The sequence below is a fragment of the Salvia hispanica genome, chromosome 3 (genome assembly GCF_023119035.1).
Source record: "Salvia hispanica cultivar TCC Black 2014 chromosome 3, UniMelb_Shisp_WGS_1.0, whole genome shotgun sequence".
NCBI classification, from domain to species: Eukaryota; Viridiplantae; Streptophyta; class Magnoliopsida; order Lamiales; family Lamiaceae; genus Salvia; species Salvia hispanica.
The window spans coordinates 35,650,332-35,672,752 of record NC_062967.1 but is presented as its reverse complement, the minus strand read 5'-3'; the positions used below and the strand labels follow the sequence as shown (position 1 = coordinate 35,672,752).

General features: G+C 36.7%; 3 protein-coding genes across 5 annotated transcripts; 2 read left to right on the top strand and 1 right to left on the bottom strand.

The window, feature by feature from the left end:
• The first annotated feature begins 4,592 nt into the window (after positions 1–4,592).
• Positions 4,593–9,344, top strand: LOC125212834 (probable arabinosyltransferase ARAD1). 2 transcript variants are annotated; one of them, XM_048113104.1, is made up of 4 exons: positions 4,593–4,874; positions 5,084–6,219; positions 6,657–7,153; positions 7,465–9,344. In XM_048113104.1, the coding sequence occupies exons 2-4, from the start codon at positions 5,299–5,301 to the stop codon at positions 7,484–7,486; spliced, it is 1,440 nt and encodes a 479-aa protein (XP_047969061.1). In that variant the 5' UTR covers positions 4,593–4,874; positions 5,084–5,298; the 3' UTR covers positions 7,487–9,344. The 2 variants fall into 2 exon arrangements, with proteins under 2 accessions (XP_047969061.1, XP_047969062.1); XM_048113105.1 differs by lacking the exon at positions 4,593–4,874 and having other exon boundaries at positions 4,885–6,219.
• Positions 9,345–10,355: 1,011 nt separating this feature from the next.
• LOC125209980 (pentatricopeptide repeat-containing protein At3g47530) lies at positions 10,356–12,077 on the top strand. The gene has a single exon (XM_048109556.1). It carries the CDS (start codon positions 10,356–10,358, stop codon positions 12,075–12,077), a length of 1,722 nt encoding a protein of 573 aa, XP_047965513.1.
• A 709-nt stretch (positions 12,078–12,786) lies between these two features.
• On the bottom strand, positions 12,787–15,911 carry LOC125212835 (malate dehydrogenase, chloroplastic-like). Of its 2 annotated transcripts, none has more exons than XM_048113106.1 (2): positions 15,755–15,911; positions 12,787–14,297 (listed from the first exon to the last, which is right to left on the bottom strand). In XM_048113106.1, the coding sequence occupies exon 2, from the start codon at positions 14,281–14,283 to the stop codon at positions 13,048–13,050; it is 1,236 nt and encodes a 411-aa protein (XP_047969063.1). In that variant the 5' UTR covers positions 14,284–14,297; positions 15,755–15,911; the 3' UTR covers positions 12,787–13,047. The 2 variants fall into 2 exon arrangements, with proteins under 2 accessions (XP_047969063.1, XP_047969064.1); XM_048113107.1 differs by having other exon boundaries at positions 15,665–15,889.
• Positions 15,912–22,421: the final 6,510 nt, after the last annotated feature.

The window sequence follows — 22,421 nt, the reverse complement described above, 5'->3', positions numbered from 1 at the left end:
ACACGGGTGAGCCTGTAGCTCAAGAAGAATATGCAAGGATCATAGGGAGTTTGATGTTTATCACAAACTGCACCCGACCAGATCTTGCGTGTACAGAGCAATCCAAGCCGATATACGAGCAACCCAAGCAAGGCTCTGCGTAGTGTTTTGAGATACTTGAAGTATACTCTTAACTTTGAGCTGCAGTACACAAACTATCCCCAAGTACTTGAAGGGTACTGTGATGCAAATTGGATCTCTGATTCAAAAGACTCGTTTTCGACGAGTGGGTATGTGTTCACTGTGGGGGGTGGAGCTATTTCGTGGAAGTCAACGAAGCAGGCGCGTATAGCTCGATCCACCATCGAATCTCGAGTTTATCGCTTTAGACAAAGCAGGGGAAGAAGGCTGAGTGGCTTAGAAACTTCCTAGAAGATATTCCATGTTGGAAGAAGCCAGTGTCGGCAGTAGTGATACACTGTGATAGCCAAGCGGCTATAAGGAGAGCACATAGTGGCTTATACAATGGTAAGTCTCGACATATTCGTCGGCGACATAATACCGTGAGGCAGTTGATCACAAGTGGTGTTATCGCAGTTGACTATGTAAGGTCAGTGGATAACTTAGCGGATCCGTTAACTAAAAGTTTAAACCGTGATCAAATGCATAAATTGCTAAAAAGGAATGGGACTGAAAACCACATCTTAAAAGATGATTATAGTGGTAACCCAACCATACGATTGGAGATCCCATGGGCTTGGTTCAATGGGAAAACGAAGCTATATGACTCTAGCTGTAACACTCGGAAGATGATTTTTTATCTTCGCCCATTCTTTAGAAAAGCATTGAGTGTTGTAACCTGCATGTGGTAAGAGGCTAAGTTTTAACTTTTAATGATTCTTAGAAACCTCGAGGAGGTGGGTATTGCAGGATACCTGGAAAAGAATCACCTATGTAAGTGAAGAAGTGTGGGCCGCTTCAATATGTGAATCACTTATGAATCCAAAGTGGTGTTCCATGGCCAGTAAAGGACACAAACGTGAGAACCGATGAGTTTGTAAATAGTATTGTGTCAATATTATTGTCTCGGTATACACCAAGGAGGAATGGTTCAAGGCATCACGTCCACCAGGCCGCCGGTATGCCCGATAGTGTTGACTATTGAAAGTTCAAAGCCCCAAAGCTACTATTCCAAATGCAATATTGTTTCTCGAGATTTGAGCAAGAGTTTGCATGCATGCATACACGTCTTGTGGAAAAAACATGTGAAAAATGTGGGAGACCTTTGAGGTGGCCAAGACCTATGGCCTTTCATCTTAGGTAACCCCCAAATGCATTAAGAGATAATCTTTATTGCAAGGCCTTTCAAGTGCTTTCTCTAGCCTATAAATAGACTACAACAACAACTTACACTCTCTACTTTCTCTAGCTCTCTACATCATAGTGTGCATTCATAGAAGCATTGCATAGCTCGATTCTCGGAACTCCATCAAGTTCGCCGGTGCCTAGCGGGTTTGAGGTGCTTCTACACGCTAGGAGGAAGTCGTTTTATCTTTGGGGACAATACGCCACTCCGTGAGCACTAGCCGGGGCGTAATTTGTCTTGCGGAAAGAGGGCTTCCCTCGACTCGACTTATAGTTCGGTTTGTTTTATTATTTCCGTTGTAATTTTCATTCCATTTATTGTTATTATCTTCCTTCGATTGTAATAGTTAGAGTACCGCCTGTAACGGCTTGGGAATTTTATCCCTTTATTTCTAACAATTATGTCAAATACATATATCAGAACCACATTTTGATATTTTAATACATCCATAAAACAAAATGAAACAAAAGATCCAAGCTGAAAATGAATTGAACAATTCCAACTCATATAAATGCATTGGATTATTTGAATTTCCAAATAAAATAAAACCGTGAAATATGTTGAAGACTTAGTAATCTTCAACTACTATCATCCTGAGATAATCACGGTGGCAGCCGCAGGCGTCACAGTGCAGCTCCGCGTCCGGACTTTCTGGGCTTCGAGCGGAGGCCATTAACTCTCCGCAGCCATCGACCGCGTAGAGTCCGAGATGAACGGCATGGTTTTTCATGCACTCCATGTAGACGACTCCATCTTCATTCCCCGGGGCAACTTCATGTCTGAGCACACAATTATCTGTCTCGCCATTGCTTAATTTTTCCTACAAAATTAAGTTACAAAGTAGTATAAAAATGATAGAACAGTTTGTAAGTGAAGAACTGAATATACACACACTGACACACAAGGATGCATATGTATTTATATACATAATCATCCACTAAATGGAACAGATAAGGTTAATATGTTGGCTTGAATCTTTATGTTGAATCTTTATGTCGAGATATGTGTAACGCCCGCCCTTTTTATTTCCCAATTCTTTAGGAAAAACCGACTTATTAGTGTATTAGTTTCGCGCCTAGTTTCTTTTACCTCACGTTGTGATCGAGCATTATGTATAAAGTACGTTTCGAGTGGTGAACGAAAATAGTTTCATTGCAGTATTTAATATTCTTATAGTCTTGTTTGTGAAGTCCGAGTTACAAATGAAAGTTCATAGACGTTTTACATCGAGTTCAATACTAGAACAAAAATAGCAACATAACTTCTAACATCATGAGGACCGTGTCACGACGCGCATGGTTGTCCCGAGCAGCCCTTTTCACGCCCTCCAGATCTTGCTCAGTAATCATGTCTTGTGCTCCCGCTTCCTACATGAAAGAATAGAACACATCTTAAATACACTTTTTAACATCAAATCGAGACGTGACGTTTGACGAAATCGCATCACATCAAGCACATTTCCCAAACGATGGCCGTACTTGCTAGCCATCATTTTGAATGACGAGATGTAAGATTCTTGGCATTTTTGGTATATTGAATGATTGATTTGCCAACTTGCCACGTTTTGGCAGAAGTCCATAACCTTTGGACAATGTATTTCCTTCGTGAATCAAGCTTTGAACCATTAGATTTGAACGTCAAACAAATGTTATCAAATTATCCAAGGGATTTGAACCATGGTCATGAAAGACTTAGCTTGAGAGCAAGCCTTGCAAATTTAGTAGACGTGCAAAAAAATCATAAGAATCAAGTATACTAAGTGACTTACCTTTTAACGGAGATGGCTGCTCCAGCAGCTGCTGCCTCGATTACACTCGTGATCGTGAACAGCACCGTGACAGCCTCTGCCGGGCAGCCACTGCTGCAGAGCTCGGCAGCCATACATGCGCATATTTTTGGGCCTCTTTCTGCCCACACTTTTGGGCCTCCTTTTTTATGTTGGGCTCCTCTTTGTTATGGGCCAAAATTGTTGGCCTTTTTATTTTTTTGCTGGGAGCCTAAACAAGGAATCCACTTTTACTTTACTAAATTGTTGGGATTGATGTTTTATTTTTTTTTTGGGTTTATTTGATAATTATGTTTTGGGGTGATTAAATAATTGATCTTGTGATTAATTGTTTTTTTTAGTTGTACCTCTGGATTTAATTATTTTTTCTTAATTTCTATGTCAAAAAGAAACGTAACTATAACAAGTAAGAAATCTCTTAAATGTAAGAAAAGAAACTGAATGGAGGGAGTACTCCTATTTCTTAAATGTAAGAAATCTCTTGAAAGCCCAGGGTATAACAAGTAAAATTTAGCAATTCTTTTAGAAATTTTGATACTCGTATGTAGATTTCGTGAAGGAAACTAACGTACTATTATTATGGTTAGATACTTTAATTATTTTTATGAAGGTAAATATAAAACCCATCAACATTTGTTATTACTTCATCGACCATGTACAAAAAGGCCTCTAGAAAGTTTGTCAACATCTTTAGAAAATTGGAGGCTATGTAGGTATAAGATGAGGCCCAATATTTTATTATTTTATTATTTTGTGTAAGGCCATATTATTTGTCACAAATTATTTTAAAAAAATATTATTTGTCAAAATTTAATATTTCAAAATACTATCATAAAATCGTTTCATTTACATAGTAATAAGGACAAAACGACGTCGTATGTTTACTACTACAACATTGCAGTTGCACACACAGCCCCACTCAAAACCTCGTTTCGTTTTATAGACTTTGCTATAAATGGGCTTCATTTCTTATAAATTCATGTCACGATTCTTTCTAAATCGATGAATCTATGAAACGTTATTAATATTCTAATAAACAGTAGTTGTCACCAAACATTCCATATCCCACCCCCACTCATTTACTTCAATCTCCATATATTATTTCTATCAAATCTATGTAATATTTACTGAAAATTAATGAATTGCACAATAGTTGATTATGAAATTTTACCTAAAATCATACAAATTAAATACTCCCTTCATCCTAATTACTGTCTCCCATTTCCTTTTCACGAATGCATGTTTCATTTATTTTTTACTTATTTTGATAAACATCTCCAAAATGTAATATTTTTATTATAAAATTATAAAATAGAATCCACATTTTAAAAAAAAATTATATTTCTTTTATAGTATATTTTTAAACCCAAACTAAAGTGACAGATAATCACCAAAAAGGGCGTAATTATTTTCATATATTCATACCAAAAACTTGACTTGTGAAAAGAAATCAACATCTGTCAAAAACTTGACAGACAAAAATCCGTTCTTGGTATTCAACATCTGTCAAGACTCAAAATCACAACAAAAATCGAGGAAATAATAATAAATTATACAGCAGCCTGCAAAATCTCTATTTCAAAATTCTCAAACCCTGCAAGCATTTTCTATTGAATCAGTGTAATTATTTTAAAATTCAAATTGAGTGTAGAAAAAAAATGGTTTTTCTTTTGTAGTGATGATCAAGATTTAGTGGGAATTTCAAGAAATTGGTGAAGAGAGCTGATGTTCAGCTGAAAACAGGTATCTCTGTCTTGCCCATCTTTTTCTGCTTTGGTAATTTGTTTATGGTGATGAAATTTGAATAAATTGTATAAATTCTTGATTGCCCAGAATATAAAAATTGAATCTTGACAATGTTTTGAGCTTGTAATTATGCTGTGATTTCTGTTTCTTGAATTTATCGATGTCATATGCTTTTCTGTGTGTGTGTGTGTGTTTCACTTTTGCAGGTTGGATTTTGGGGCATATTTATTGAGTGATGAAATGATCAAGGGAAAAAATATGATTTCTAGGGTTTATTCTTCAATTTTCAAATTTTTTTATAGGGAAATTGCTTAAACATGTGTAATATAGTAGGATTGGGATTCAATTGATTCCATATAATTTCCATTTATATGAATTTGGGAATAAAATTAGAAGTTTTTGGAGGAGATTTGTTGTGTAAATGTCTTCATCAGTTTTAGAGAAGAAGGTTATGCCATCAAGGCATCTCTCTTGTCTCATAGCAATCTCAGTGTTTCTTTTCATCTCATCAACACTGTCCATTATCGAGTTCCGTCGTTCTTCAGCGCCTAGCCCGGTTTTTCCGTTTACAAGCTTGAGCAATGCATCACCGGCTGGCTCGAACTTGAGTAGAGAAGGCGGTAAACAGGGGAGTCGTGTTCTTGATAGAGCGAATTTAGTTAGTGAGCTCGACTCACAGGGCTCGTCTTGTGACGTAGAGCGGGCTCTTCTTAGGGTGTATATGTATGACTTGCCTCTCGAATTTCATTTTGGGTTGTTAGGCTGGAGGGGGACCGGGGATCATCAAATTTGGCCTAGCGTTGATGGAGGGAGTGTGATCCCGTCTTACCCCGGTGGTTTGAATCTGCAGCATAGCGCGGAGTATTGGCTCACTCTCGACCTTCTTGCATCGAATGGCGCGAATGTGGCCAGGCCGTGTAGTGCGATCAGAGTCAACAACTCGAGAGAAGCTGATGTAATTTTCGTGCCCTTTTTCTCGTCTTTGAGCTACAACCGGCACTCAAAGCGACAGGGAAAGCAGAACGTTAGCCTCGACAGGATGCTGCAGGAACGGCTCGTTTTGTTTCTGAAAGGCCGGAGCGAGTGGAAGCGATTTGGTGGGAGAAATCATCTGATTTTGGCTCATCACCCGAATAGCATGCTGCTTGCTAGGGACAAGCTGGGGTCGGCTATGTTTGTGCTCGCTGATTTTGGGAGATATCCGCCTGAAATAGCGAATGTCGAGAAGGATGTGATTGCCCCGTACAAGCATATGGTGAGAACGATTCCGGCTGCTGATTCTGCCCCTTTCAGTGAGAGGCCAATATTGGCCTATTTTCAAGGAGCAATTTATCGGAAGGATGTAAGTACTATCTCTCTACCTATCTACATATATACCCGTTCGATAAAGTATTTGTCTTTAATGCTTATTCCGCTTCGTGTGGAGCTCGTTCAGTCATAGAGTTCAAAGAATACGAACATGTCTAGTTTCTTTTGTTTACTTGAGCTACCTTTTCAGATTTTTATCTATAAGACTTTGATGTTAGGCTATATTAGATCTCGAATAGACTTATGTAGTTGTAATAAATAATGATCTCGGGATATATCGTTGTGGCAAACGTAATACACAATTGTCATGTAGACAAGGGGTGTGTATTTTTGGCTGCCACAACGATATCCCGATCATTGGAAATCGTTTGCGGGGGCATTTTATTCAAAAAAATGACGGGAAAAAAAATCGACCATTTAACCTATTGTTTTTATCTATGGTATGGATATACCATTTGTTCGGTTTTTCAGGGTGGAGCTATTCGTCAAGAGCTATTCTACCTTCTTAAAGACGAGACCGACGTGCACTTCACATTCGGGAGCGTCCAAGCGCACGGGATCAGCAAGGCGAGCAAGGGAATGGCCTCGTCCAAGTTTTGCCTAAACATCGCTGGAGACACCCCCTCGTCCAATCGCCTGTTCGATGCCATCGCAAGCCACTGCGTCCCCGTGATCATCAGCGATGAGATTGAGCTACCGTACGAGGATGTTCTCGACTACTCGGAGTTCTGCATATTCGTCCGTGCATCGGATGCCGTGAGAAACAACGGCTACCTCCTGAATCTTCTCAGAGGCATCAAGCAAGAGGAGTGGACCAAAATGTGGGAGAAGTTGAAGGCAATTGCCGGACAGTTCGAGTACCAGCACCCGTCACGGCCTAATGACGCTGTCGACATGATCTGGCAGACTGTTTACCGCAAGAAAATGCACACGAAGCTCGATGTGCATCGGAGGACTCGCTACCGCAGGTCACAATTTCAATAATGTTTATAAAATCTTGAATTCTAGGGATTCATAGTTGAATGTTTTTGTTATCCCCAATTTTGCTGTGTAGAATATGAAAACTCTGTTTTTTTGCAATTATATATAAATCTTGTTTCAAATAGAAAGTGAACTATATATTCCTATGTGAAAATGAGCATAATACATATGTGATCAATGTATAGAATCTTAACACATGTTTGCTTCTTCGAGCGAGCTGTGTATACGAAGAAGATACAACATCTAAACAAATGAAACAATCGTAGGCAGCGAAAATTTGTAACCTCGTCGTTTGCAGGGTCAGGATCGGTTGTGAATAGGGTCCGATCCTCCTCGGACCGTTCTCTTTTCCGATTGGTTCGAATCAGAAGTCATTGCAGGTGAAGGCGCAGTTTCAAATGGCACGTCCACTTCCTCTAAGGCAACGAGAAGCCTCCCTCCTCCTCCTCCTCCTCCTCCTCGTCTTAGAGCAAGACCGACGCCTCTTGTCGTGGGAACAGTTATCGAGAGCAGCCCGACACAGAAGAATACGAGAAGGGTGATCCGGTAAGTTGAGCGGCACATCTTTGAGAGTGAGATAGATTCTTTGTCTGAAAATGAGGGTGCTTGTCTGTTTACTTAATGCCTTATTTGTACTTGAAATCTAATGTTGGATTAAAGCACAAAGTAGATAAAAGGGTCCCAAAACATCTAGAGAAGCTAAATTCACCCCAATCATAAGCAATGATAAGGCTGTTTTAGAAGATTTTGACAGGTTTGAACAAAAAGTTGGTTGGAAAAAGCATCAACCTTGAGAAGCCAAGGATCTTTGTAGCATTGGTTCCCAAACTCCCTATTCCTTTCCTTCCTCTTTAGACCATCACTCAAAAAAAACTGCCAAAACCCAGGAAGTTAGCCTAGCGGTGGAGTGAGTGAGCCACACTAGTGCACGACGATCAATTCAATGTCGTAAACTTAGGTTTTTCGAGACTATTAAAGAACGTAGGTCATCGGCTTAAGACAATGTCTAGACTGGTGAATCTAGGCTCGTCGTGCCTAATAGAAATAAACACAGTAATCACAAATATAACAAGACAAACACAAGAATTGTTTACCTACTTCAATACAATTTGTATCTACGTCTAGGGGTGATGTTAAGCTAGAGATTTTACGGTATATTTTCGGATACAAGTTACCATGAGAGACACCAACTCTATATCGAGACTTAATCCTAGTAACATTAGGAAATGAAATGGGCCTAAAGTAAAAAACATGTATTGGGTCTTTACTTATTCACTTCCTTTCGGGCTCCATACTTCTAACACTAGTAGATTCGTCCAAATAAAATCCTGATTGGATTTAATTAGGGCAGATGCACCGTAGATTAAGGTGTGCACAAATTTTTGCATTTAAGAATACAAGAACTTTGTAGTTATATTTTTCATCCAATGTAGCATATGAGAACCTTTAATGGGACAAGTGAATAGCTATTCTTGGTTTGTTGGAATCACACTGAAAAATTATACCAAGTCACTAAAAAATGTTGTGTTCCACATCACTTTCAAAAATAGTGGCTTGCTTACTAAAGTTGAGAATAGTGAGCTGCAAAAAAGCTAGATAAAGTGGAAAATTACTTAGGACATGTTGATAATAGTAGTATAGTACACATAAAAATCACCCACACAAAATTACAAAGCATTATTTTGCTCATTTTTTTTTGCAAAACTCTTGCATTGAGAGAGAGTCTTGGTTACTTGTGCTTAATGGATTTCCTTTATGCTTTTCTTTACTTCATTCTTTAGATTGTGTTCAACACTAATATAAATCTCCCTTCATTCAAACTTGTAATAGTCCTTCAAATAAAGTACTCCCCCGTCCTGCTTTAGAAGTCCTAAGAGTTCCAGTTGGGATAAACTAATAAAAAATGCTTTCAGAGTAAGTAAAAAAGTGTTAAAAGTGGGTCCCAACATCCACTAAAGTATTTATTTATTATACACTCAGACACTTTCTTAAAACATGTGTCCGACTCAACCGGGACTCAAAGCAGGACCGAGGGAGTACTACACTTATATTTTTTTCCTGTTCTTTTTATTTTTTGGGATGGAGAAAAGATAGAATTTTCACTAATCAATGCAAGACTTTCTTTTCCTTTCTTTAAATTTTTATCATGGTTAAACACTCTCTTTATTGAAGAAAATGTCACATCCGAAAACAAGTACTCCCTCTGTTCCATAGTAATGAAGACGTTTCTTTTCGGCACGAAGATTAAGAAAAATTGTGTTAGGTAAGTTAAGTAAAAGGAGAATAAAGTGAAAAATGAAAAAGGTAGAGAGAAGAAGAGAGTAAAGTAGGTGTGGAAAAATATCTTGACATTTACTAAAAAGGAAAATGACTTTATTACTATGGAACGTACTAAATTAGCAAAATGACTCTATTACTATGGAACGGAGGTAGTACTACTGTACTAAAAATTTGATTTGTAGCAGTAGACAGTGACAAATCTAGAAAATGGAATTGTACAAACGACCTGAAGCTTGAAGAATTCCTAAAGGCCATGCGTATTTGGGTTTAATATGTTGTTGTATCGAATTTTGTTTTTGCTCTCTTTTAAATATGGATTGTGTCAATGAATCCATTCGCTAGTTTTGTTGTATAGTACTAGTATTTTTTTTTTCCTTGTTATTTTAAACCGATTTTATTTAAAGTTTTTTCTTCAAAAGTAAATTTATGTATTGTATGAAAAGCTGGATTTAATTGAATTTCTGTGTCTCTCAACATTAAAAAAAATACTCGTACTATTTACATAGGAATTTATCTTCGGACTTTTTATTGGTGATAATATAATAGATCAAATCAGTAAATTTGATGTAAAGGGATCTTAAAAATGGATCCCAGTCCCCAAATGATCTTATAATTCAACTGGATTTTATATTCTCATTCTTTTTTTTTATACTAGAATATTATCAAAACACACACAAACAAATAGAGAAACTCTTAAAGGAAGAAAATCATACACTTACTTTATTAACAATTTAAAATTCAATAGTATATTTCGTTTGTATCAACTATTTTTTCCTTTCAAATATTATTACGGAGTAGTATTAATTTATTCAGCAGTTATTAAATAAATAAATATAATTGAGATGGATTTGCATTTGCAGAGAGAAAATTCGCCGGCAAATTCCTCCGGTAAGCGCGAATCGTCAAGATATGAAGATCATCTCTCTCATAAAATCAATCAAACACAAACCGCATCTTCTCCAACTCCACTCCTTCCTTCTCCGCTCCTCCCATTTCTCAAACCCCACCGTTTTCCTCGCCTTCCTCTCCCGCCTCTCGCTGCTCGATTTATCCTACTCCGGCAGACTCTTCTCCGCCTTCCCAGACCCCAACATCTCCCTCTACAACATCCTAATCAGGGCCCATTCCTTCCGCCGCGATTCCTCCCGCAGAGGTTTCCAATTCTACCATGAATTACTTCGCTCCGGCATTTCACCAAACGCGTTGTCAGCAACCGCCGCCGTCAAGTGTTGCGCGAAGATGGAGTCCTTGAGAAGCGGGACGCAGGTCCACGGAAGGATTTGGAGAGACGGGTGCCTATCCGATTCGCTTTTGCAGACAACATTGATGGATTTCTACTCATCTCTGGAGGAAGGTGACGACGCCTGCAAAGTGTTCGACGAAATGCCTGAGCCAGACGTTGTCGCTTGGAACGTCTTGATCTCTTGCTACACTCGCAACGGGCGAACCCGCGATGCCTTGGCTTTGTTTGATGAGATGAGAAGGTCGGATTCATGTATCCCCGATGACGTCACTTGCTTGCTGATGCTTCAAGCTTGCGGCAGCTTGAATTCGTTGGAATGGGGCGAGAAAGTTCACACCTTTATCATAGAACACGGCTTGATCGGTTCGAGAAGAGTCTCCAACGCCCTCATAACGATGTACTCCTGCTGCGGCTGCGTCGAGAAAGCGTTCGAGGTGTTTCGCCGCTCGGCTGATCAGGGGGACGTCGTTTCGTGGACCGCGATGATCTCGGGACTAGCGAGCAACGGCTATGGCAGGGACGCTGTTGAGGCGTTTGAACGGATGCTGCGCGAAGGGGTCTCGCCAGGTGAGCAGACGTTCACGGCTCTGTTATCCGCGTGCAGCCACTCAGGGCTTGTGGGCGAAGGCCGGATGTATTTCCAATCGATGACGCCCGATTTTGGCGTCACGCCTAATGTCCACCACTACGGGTGTATGGTGGATCTCCTCGGCCGCGCAGGGCTGCTGGACGAGGCCTACGGCCTCGTCCGTTCGATGAAAATCAAGCCGGACGCAACAATGTGGAGGACGTTGCTCGGAGCCTGCAGGATCCATGGCAATGTTGGCCTCGGGGAGCGAGTAATCGAGCATCTCGTTGAACTCAAGGCTCAAGAAGCCGGGGACTACGTGCTCCTTCTCAACATATATTCGTCGTGTGGGGATTCGGACAAGGTGATGGAAGTTAGGAAAGCTATGAAGGATAAGGGGATTCACACGACGCCCGCTTCTAGCACGATCGAGTTGAAGGGGAAGGTGCACGAGTTCTTCGCGGACGATATTTTGCATCCGCGGAAGAGGGAGATCTACGAGATGCTCGGAGAGATCATCCAGCAGCTGAGGATTGGTGGCTACGTGGCTGAGATATCCTCGGGGATGCAAAGGGCTGAATCTGGGAGCGAGGTGTATGTCTTGTCCTACCATAGTGAGAAACTCGCGGCTGCTTTCGGGATTCTCTCTACGCCCCCCGGGACTACGTTGAGGATTGCGAAAGACCTGAGGATATGTGTGGATTGTCATAATTTTTTCAAGATTCTGTCTGCGGTGTACAACCGGAGAGTGGTGATCAGGGATCGCGCTCGTTTTCATCACTTTAGGGACGGGGTTTGCTCTTGCAACGACTACTGGTAATGGGCGGCGTCTGAGGTTGAGACGGGACGATAACGGAATGCGGGCGAGGTTCATCAGTGAGGCTCACAAAGTTAAGCACGCCTGGGTGGAGAGAAGGCCGGAGCGCCTTGAGCTGTCACGACAATGCTAGCCGATTTTCGGGTGGATTTTGATAGTTGCCATTAAAGATCTACTAGCAACTGAATATGGTCCAGTACTTCAGCTCACTCTGTTTATCAACTTCTTGTTTCTTATGTATTTGGAATTGAGAGATGTAGAATCATACACAATCAAACATGGAAAAAGTTCTTACTTGGAGTTACAAAAATTAGTTAAGCACTTCTCTCTTTGATAATTCATTTTTATGAAGTATTCATTCCTCGATTATGAGTCTCCTTTTTCGGTATGAATTTAAAAAAATGTAAAGAAATACTAGTTGAAATGGAACTTCTATTTGACGGATGAACAGAAATCCAAAAGAGGGATCCTATTGTCGGAGGGAAAGAGTGTGCCGAGATTAAGTACTAGGTCATATCTACTCAATCGAACAATATTTAACAAACTATACAACAATATATTAATAAGATTCAATTTTATCTAATCCATCAAATCAAACAACCTGAGTTCTCGAGTCCTTTCTACTCTACGAAAACCGTGATAAATCAAAATTTCATCTAAATAACCACTCTGTGTGTCTGTGTGTGTGAGAGAGAGAGAGAGCAGTGCCAAATGAGAAAACACAATACAGCAGTTTGAACAGCGTAGCAACACTGTCTCTGCAATGTTATTACCAAATATAAATAAAACACAGAATCCCACAACTTGTAAAAACACTACATAACTTAATTTCTATGTAAAAGAAAGTGACGATGGGTTTTTTAGTAAGATGCCTACAAAACTGAAACAAGATGCCCCAATCGCCGCACTACTTTCATTATTATTACCCTCCAAATAGATACTGCCGCTCGAGCTCTACCAAGACTTACATTCTTCACGCAGCGACCGCCTGCTTCTGAACAAACGCGACTCCTTTCTCGATGCTCGCCTTCAGCTCCGCCTTCAGCTCCTCCAACGCCTTCTGCTCGTACTCGGTCAGCCCTTGAAGCTCGGACGAGATCACCGCCTCCACCCCGTCCTTCCCGAGCTTGATCCTTGATGCGAAGAACGGAAGCTCGGTCAGCTCGGACTGGATGAACGAGCACTCATAGACATCCGTGTCCCCGTCGAGCGCTCGGAGGGAAGACTCGACGAATCGCGCCGCGGCATACGCCATGGAAAGGGTGGCGGACCCGGCTCCTGCTTTTGCCTCGACGACCTCAGTCCCGGCATTCTGAATCCTCACGGTCAGTTCTTGCACTTCCTCGTCAGTGAAAGTGACGGACGGCTTTGCCTTCGACAGTAGCGGCAAAATGGTGATCCCTGCGTGTCCACCAACGACTGGGACGTCGACATCGATCAGCTTCAGGTTCTTCTTCTGGGCGACGAACGTGTTTGCTCTGACGACGTCGAGAGTGGTGACGCCGAAGAGCTTCTTCGGATCGTAAACTCCTTTCTGTTTCAAGACCTCAGCAGCGATCGGAACTGTGGAGTTGACTGGGTTGCTGATGATGTGAATGAAGGCATCGGGGCAGTTGTCAGCGACGGCCCCGACCAAGGTCTTCACGATGTTGGCGTTGATGTTGAAGAGGTCATCACGAGTCATGCCTGGCTTCCTCGGAACACCAGCTGGGATGACCACAACATCCACGTCTCTCAAACAAGCAGCCAACTCAGACTCTCCTGTGAAATCCGACACCTTGGACGGGGTGTTGCAGTGGCTGAGATCGGCAGCAACTCCCTTCACGTTTGCTATATCGTAAAGGTTCAACTTGGAAACCAGTGGCGACATCTTGACCAAAAGGGCTAGTGGTTGGCCTATACCACCAGAAGCTCCGAGAATAGCCACTTTATACGAAGCCTGAGGCTGAACACGACTGTAAGATCTGTTGCTGCATTTCCGGGCCTTCGAATTATAGCCCTGCTTAAGAACTAGAGTGCTTTCATCGCCCAAGAACGACGATTGTGACTCACAACTCACAGAGTTTGCTGCCTTGAGGCCACTGAAGCTCGTGAGGTACTTCTTTGGGTTCAACTTCACGCTGGAAGCCTTCAACTGCGTGGAGCCAACTCTGGGGCCGGCAGATGCAGTTGATCCAACAGAAAAACCGGTTGCAGATGTTGCGGCCATCTTAGAGTTGCAACCTGCACGGATCGGATTAAACTTTTAACTTTCTCAGATAACAATTACAATACACATTATACAGAACATCATTAAACAATGTAGCGAATCCATAAAGTGCACAATTTATGCAAGTTTTTCATGATAAATACGAGTAAAGAAATACAACCAGACAAAACACAACAAAAGCTTATTAAATCTCAATTTTCAGCATGCATCAGTCTCTCAGATAGAAACCCTATGTTTCAGCATGAAAATAACAAACTTTCCACTGGATTCAAAGGAAAACGATCTATTGTTCCTAATAAGATTGTGATAGAACATCAAGATTCATACGAAATCCTTTTCATGGTGTATTTATTCTTCATCACAGGATTTTGACTATGCAAGTAGGCATATCCAACCAATTGGTTGAGAATCAGATCTCATCAGACTCTAAGCCTCCAATGCTTGGACCTTAGCTTGACACCAACTAACATAATTTCACTTCCTAATATTTTTTATTTCAGAAACCGGTTCCAAACCAAACACTTCATGACTATAGTTTAGCAGCCTCATACCTACTCTCCGATGAAAAAGAAAAGGAACTGAATATACATAAAAATTCAAAAATAAATTAAGCATCCAAAAACATCTGGCAATTTTCATCAAAGAAAACTTGCATACAGAAATATCAAGGAATAAGTCAATTTCAACCAATATCAGCTTAAAAAACCACAAATTGAAGAAAAACTTTAGATCTATTGTATCACAGAACACATCAATAAGCACCCTACACACAGCAAACCAGCTAAAAAACTGCCTTTTTTCCTTTTCTCATTTTACCTAATCCCAACGACACTCAGGAGATCAATAAGAAACAACATAACATAACAAATAAAAAGGAACAACTGAAATCTGGCAGTTTTCATCCAATAAAACTTGCTGGCTTGCATACAGAAATCTCAATAAATAAGTAAATTTCAAACAATATCAGCTTAAATTGAAGAAAATTTTTAGATCTAATTCATCACAGCACACACCAATGAGCAACTCACAGTTCACACACAGTAAACCAGCTAAAAAATCTGCATTTTTTCCTTCCTTTTATAGAACATAACAACTTATAATGAAAAAAAAAACAACTGAATAAACACAGAAATTCAAAATAAATTAAGCATCGCAACAGAAATTAAGCACACCAGCTTCAAAAACCACAAGCAAAATAAAAACTCTAGATCTATTCAATCACAGCTCACACACAGTAAACCAGCTCGAAATCAATAAGAAGCAACACAACACAATAAAAAAATCAACAAAAAACGAATCTATTAAACACACTATACATCGAATCAGCACTTCCAACAAATGAATACGCAAACAGATCTACGCATGAGGAATCGAAACATACGGCGATTTAGGAATCAATGAAGAGCGAAAATTGAGCAGAAATGGAGTTAGGTAAAGAGAAAAAGGGAGGAAAAGGGAAGACAATGGGAACCTTTTGCAAGCGTGGACGTTGATTTCGACAGAAATGCAGATTTGATTTTTTTAGGAGGTTTGGTGATTTTGGAGAATAAAAAGGTGGGATTACAAAACACGCACAAACCCGCTGGAGTGTGTGTGGTTGAGGCGTCTTAATTTCTCCGCCAAATACCCCTCGGTTTAATCTCTCACATATATTTCCAATTTCACCAACTCTTATTCTTTTTGTTTTTTCTATTTTATGGAATATCTCAATAATAACGACCGTCAACCGAACCGAATCGAAAAATTGAATTCGGTTCAAATTTTTCTGATTTTCTGTTCGAATTAGTTTTTTATATAAGTCCAAGATCAAATATTTTAAGTTATATATTTAGTATATACGTACGTTCATAAAAAATAGTCTATCTTTTAGTATTTTGGATGGGCTTTTAAAATTAGTTAAATTCTATATATTAAATTTGTATTTGTTTATTTAAATATTTCTATACCTAATGCATAACAAAACCAAAATTTCTCTTGGATTTTTTGAATTTTTTAATTCGGTCGGATCTAGCTTTAAAAAATTGAAAATTTTGAATTTAGATTTTCATAATTTTGGTCCCTCAAAATTCTAATTTTCGGAATAATTTAAATTAATTCAATCAAAATCAATGTTTACCCCTGGTTCATTCATTAGATACAAGTAAATTTATTTTGGCAACCTTGTGGCTATTGAGTCATTACTAAAAGAAAAATCAATTATCAAAAAAAGCTTATATATTTGGGCATTGGAAAAGTGTCCAAACAAATTTCCAAAAGGTTACTTACTTATCAAGCATGCTAAGAGCCAACAATGAAATCAATTGGACTCTTACTTTTTGTTTATATATATTTGGGATTTTTAAAATTTAGGTTTGGACTCAAGTTGTTCTTAGAATGAAATTTGCATCACTAAGAAAGAAACATAATTCTTTTTTTATTTATAACAAAAAAAGTACACTTTGTTGATATAAAACGGGCCGGGCCACCTCAACATCGACCTGCCATATTTTTTTAAGTGTACAGGATCTTAAAATGGGCCCAAATTTCTTATCGGCCCATTAGTAAAAAATATATCTGCTGTTTGTTAGTGTGTTTATTGGAGTAGTATTTTTGTGTTCAATCCAAAACCAAAAGGACATATTTATGGAATAGTATAATTAGGTGTAGGAATTAGGATTGATAATAGTATCAGTTTTTCAGTTAAAACTTAAAACTGACCTCCTAGCAAATACTTGAGTGAAATGAACTCTCAATCTATCGACGGGGGAAGCGTCTTATAAACTGAGACGCCCTTCAGCGTGGTCGGATTTGATAATATCATCCGAGGCATATTTTAATAATTGGAGAAAGAGGTTGGTGGAAATTAAATCGTAGATCTCTTTGTTAATAAAAAGGGGGATTAGCCCTTTACATTCAATTAAATCCTAGATCTTCATAATGTATTAAATAGGTTTTGTATAAATGTATTGTATGCAAAATTTAATTAATATTAATTCAACATTTATAGTATAATTTTATATTAGTAATAGATCTAATGCATATGAAAATGTTATGCTACATATTTTATATATATTTTATATGAGCAACATTCGTGAGAATGAATATATATGTTGTTCACCATTACATTAATACTATACACATCATTAAGTTTGTAAATTGCATCAAATTAAATCCTTTATTTTTTGTAGTTCTTTAATGTCAAAATGAAAAAAGAAAGAAAAACAAATTGTTGATGTGAAGTGTGCTCATAAATCGCAAGTGACACATTTCCTCTATGGAAGTGATTGATTTGAGTGATACGGTAAACATACAAAATAATTCAACTTAATCGGATATTCGATTTGCATGATTCGACCCGTGATAGATATCTCAGTGCGCAAAATTAACATGTGAAGCTCCATAATAAGCATGACTTTTCAAGGGCATTTTGAGTTTGTTGCTCAATCAAAATTGCACCATAGGTTGATGGTGCACCACCTCAAAAAGCACTTGTTTGATATCCCAATAAACAATTGACCAAATTTCCTAGTTGGTGGAGATCTTTGTGGCACCCCTAAAATAAGGTGATTTACCTAAAAACCTCTCACTTTCAAACTTTTAACTTAAAAAAAGCTGCATGATATATTAATTTATGGCATATCTTAACAACCACAATAGATCTCAATTCTTTTATCCTAATCTAATAAAATACACTATTAATTCGATCTTTGCTTTAAAACTAAATGAATAGATGAATAATGACCATATAGTAGCATTTTCTTGATAGCTTAACTGATTTCAAAATTTAATTATGAAGAAATCATCAAGCTACATTTTTTTCTTTCATTTTCATGGAGGGAAATCAAATGTATAGAGATGCATAAAATCATGAAACAAAAACAAAAGAGACAAACATATTAGTACTTATCATTCTTCATGCCATAAACTTTGATCTTACAAAAGAAATTAAGAAAAATACTTAGAACACTACTTATTCATCCACTATCTCCTTAAATAACCTAGATATTCAGATCCCATAACTTAAATTACATCTCATGACTGTTTTCCTACTAAAATCAAAACTATGCCTACATTTTCTCATTGTGAAAACTAGACAACATCTACTATTATAGAAAATATTGAATCAACTATTACCAAATGATTCAATTTCTATTCATTTGAGGCCTTGGTGTGTGTCGATTGTTCGCCCCGGATCCCGGATAGTCATTCACCTCTATCTCCATTCTTCTCACCACCAAATTAGGGTTTTCCTGCAAATTTACACTCCAATTATAAGATGCCTTCAAATTTTACTATAACATAATGTTTGTTAATAATTTTCTACAAAAAGATCAAGATTTGGTTAATTAGTACCAAAAGGGCTCCTTCTTCAACTTGATATTGATCACTCTTGATTTTCTTGACAAGATTAGAACTTCCTGCAAAAAAGAGAGATGTAACAAAAATTAGTACTATCAATTTCACTATGTATAATTCATGATTGAATTTTTACTACTTACTTGTAAATGGGATGGCTCCATTCATGCTCATGTGCAAATACAAGCATAATATCACCACCATTACCCTAATGCAAGTGCTAGCCATTGATGCAACACACCAATTATCTCTCTCTCTCTCTCTCTCCCCTATGTGTATGTGTGAAATGTGAGAAGTGGATTAATGTATATATAGTTTCCAAAAGGCAAATTGAAAAGGATGGATTGTTGGTAATGTGGGAAGTGGGCAGTAGTGCACTTTGTATGGTGCATGGTTTACTATCACAAAAGTCAAAAAGGTGTTTTGATTGCAATATATTGGCATGTATTAGGAAAGTTGTTACACTATGATAATTATGTATAACATAGAATTAATGATAAAAATAATTAATGGGTCCTTTGATGTTGCCACGTTTTTGTACAATAATTGAGTCTCCAATTTTAGTTTTGTCAAATCTGGATTTTGGAATTTTGGATTATTTCCTAATTTAGTCATTGAATTTATTTTGATTTGAATTTATCCCTTTTGTTATTATAAAAAATTAATTAGTCACAATTAAAAATATAATTATTTTAGTGAAAATACATGATAAATTAATTAACCCATAATGAAAAGATGCTTTACAAGCAAATCAAACAAAAAAAAACTCAATTATAATATTATAATGTAAAGTTGAAGGACCAATTATTCATTATAATAGATTTAAAGTTCCAGCTGATATGAAATCTAGCTTGACATATACTGTATATGTCTGTTTATAATCTTTTTAAAAGTAAGTCAACAATGTGAAGTTTGCATGAAGGTTTTGATATGATGATATTTTATAAATGTTGGACTTTTTGATTAGTAAAGAAGTGGAAGATATGATGAGAATTGTTTAAGTCAAATTTGGAACAAAAATATGGTTCGGCAATTGCTAGTGGAATGTGACAATTCCTACAAAGCTATAGTGATGTATTTAATATATAGGTTCACATCATGATTACGGAATTCTGTGGATTAATTTCCAATTTGATTAATTCTTTTGATAAAAAAATTGTGTTACTAGATAATTAATTCTGAATTTTTTTTAAAAAAAATGATAATATATAGTATTATTTTGTAATTTTTATAGTGGACTTTTTGTAGTGAATTGAGGCCTAACGCATCGTATATATAATCGTGTGACGTGTTATTTTGTTAAGGTTCAATTAACATCTTGACAGCAGTTGCTTCGAACCTTTTCCAAAAAAATAAAAAAGAAAATTGCATTAATTGTTCATTCTAAGTTGGGATAGACTTGAACCTTTTTCCCAAAAATTAAAATGAAAAATGCATTAATTTCAGTCGAAGTAGGGATAGACTTAGAAATTTGTTTGGGAAGAGATTATACATTTTATTATTTGGAGTGTGGAGGTATTTTATTTTCTATGTTATTTTGTTAAGCTTCAATTTAAGTTGGGATAGACTTGAACCTTTTTCCAAAAAAATAAAAATGAAAAATGCATTAATTTCATACTAAGTTGGGATAGACATGGAAATTTGTTCGGGAAGGGATTATATATTTTATTATTTGGAATGTGGAGAAAGATATTAATTTTTCTATGTTATTTTGTTAGGCTTGAATAGTGTTAACACCTTGACAGCAGTTGTTTCGAACCTTTTTCCAAAAAATAAAAATGAAAATTGCATTATTTTTATTCTAAGTTGGGATAGACTCGAACCTTTTTCCAAAAAAATAAAAATGAAAAATGCATTATAGTTAATTTCATTCTAAGTAGGGATAGACTTAGAAATTTGTTCGGGAAAGGATTATATATTTTATTATTTTTTATCTGGAATGTGGAGATATTAAATTTTCTATGTTTTGTTGTAATTATATGAGTTTTTAAGATAAATTATTAAAAAAAATTATGAAAGTCTAGTCAAATTCTAATTTATCCTATAATATAAAGAATCAATCATAAAAATGAAACTTCGATTTAATTCCAATTATTCAATAATGAAAAATTATGGCATTCTACGTGTAATATTTGTTTATATTATTCAATCAAAAGATATTGTTTTTCTTATAAAAAGACAACATTGGTTAATTTATCTACGATGACATCCCTTTATGATTTTTCAATTGTCAATTTCACTAAAAATGTATTCAAAGAATAATTAAATACGAATTCAAATTTCATGTTTTTTCTTGTTAATTTTCATTATTACGAGGCGAATCAAAATTTGACCATAGTTTCATAGTTTTCTAGCAATTTTCTCATATTCACTGAAAAATATCAAAAATTTAATGATGCGAAATGGATAAAAAAATATTTTGAGAGGTGCTTAAACCCTCCAATTACCAATAAATTAACTTAATAATTAAATTGTACTCTCGATTTTTATATACTCCCACTGTTCCATAATAGTGGAGGCGTTTCTTTTCGGCACGAGATTTAAGAAAAAATGTGTTAGATGAATTAAGGAAAGAAAGAATAAAGTAGGAAATGAAAAAAGTAAAGAGATGAAGAGAGAATAAAGTAAAAGAGAGTAAAGTAATGTTGACGACTTTTACTGAAAAAGGAAATGACTTCACTACTATGGAACGTACCAAAATGATAAAATGACTCTATTACTATAAAACTGGGGGAGTAGAAAATTACTCACAATAAAAAATACTCCAGTATCTATTCATATGTTCTATCATAAGTCGAGAGTAACTTTCAAAAAAGTAAAAGTCAAGAGCAAAATAGACCGATATATCAGTACAATTTAAACACATGTTAGAAGTATAAAATCCAAATTCTCTATCAAAATGAATCATATATTAGTAAGTTTTATTTATGTACAGTTTTACTTTTTTGTGAAGAAATTAATCATAAATAGTTAAGACATGCAACTTTGTCACCACTACATAATTTTTAGCATGTGAACAGAAGTAATCATCTTCTTTACGTTGAACCTTTTGACTTTATATACCAAATTAATCAAGTAAATGGTAGATTTTAATAGATTTAGTCATTGACTTTCTATATGCAAGCTGTGAAGCGTGACATAAAATGATAAAAATGTCTACTATTTTTCACACTATGAGATTAGTTAACCTTTGAACATTATTATTATTATTAATCATAAAGCTTTCTCCACCTTGTAAATATTAATGGAGTCCCACAAATTCTCACGTGTAAACAGTGTAAGTATAGAATCAAAAGATTCGAAAATAGTTCAAGGATAAAATTAAATTAAAATCATTACTTAATTTCTTGAACACTTACTATTTACATTTATTATTATTTTTCTTTACATATATTAAAATTATGAGTTTTGAATAAAATAAAAGGTATTATTTCCATTATACAACTAAAAGTTACATATAAAAAAATCAATAAATAATTATTTTCAAATTTGAGAATTAATTGAGAAGCCATGTGTCACATGATCATTGGCTAAGCTAGTTTTAATAGGCCTATACTATACTACTTTGTGAGTACATGATATCGAATTTAGATGGGCCTTTGAATTAGAATATTTGTTACTTTTATTTCTTTTTACAAATTAAGCGTTACATTTCAATTATTTTTATTACATTTTTGTTATGTCATCCTTCCTATTATATTGATGGAGGAATATAGTCTCCAATATGGTATTGCATATATAGAATTTTAAAATTAAAAAACAAATTTCCTTCCGAGTGAACATGTGATAGTATACCTCAACTC

Coding starts and splice junctions, on each gene's coding strand:
- LOC125212835 (XM_048113106.1), bottom strand. CDS start 14,283: ATGGCCGCAACATCTGCAACCGGTTTTTCTGTTGGATCAACTGCATCT.
- LOC125209980 (XM_048109556.1), top strand. CDS start 10,356: ATGAAGATCATCTCTCTCATAAAATCAATCAAACACAAACCGCATCTT.
- LOC125212834 (XM_048113104.1), top strand. CDS start 5,299: ATGTCTTCATCAGTTTTAGAGAAGAAGGTTATGCCATCAAGGCATCTC. Junction 6,220..6,656: donor GAGCAATTTATCGGAAGGAT/GTAAGTACTATC, acceptor TCGGTTTTTCAG/GGTGGAGCTATTCGTCAAGA. Junction 7,154..7,464: donor CGGAGGACTCGCTACCGCAG/GTCACAATTTCA, acceptor CGTCGTTTGCAG/GGTCAGGATCGGTTGTGAAT.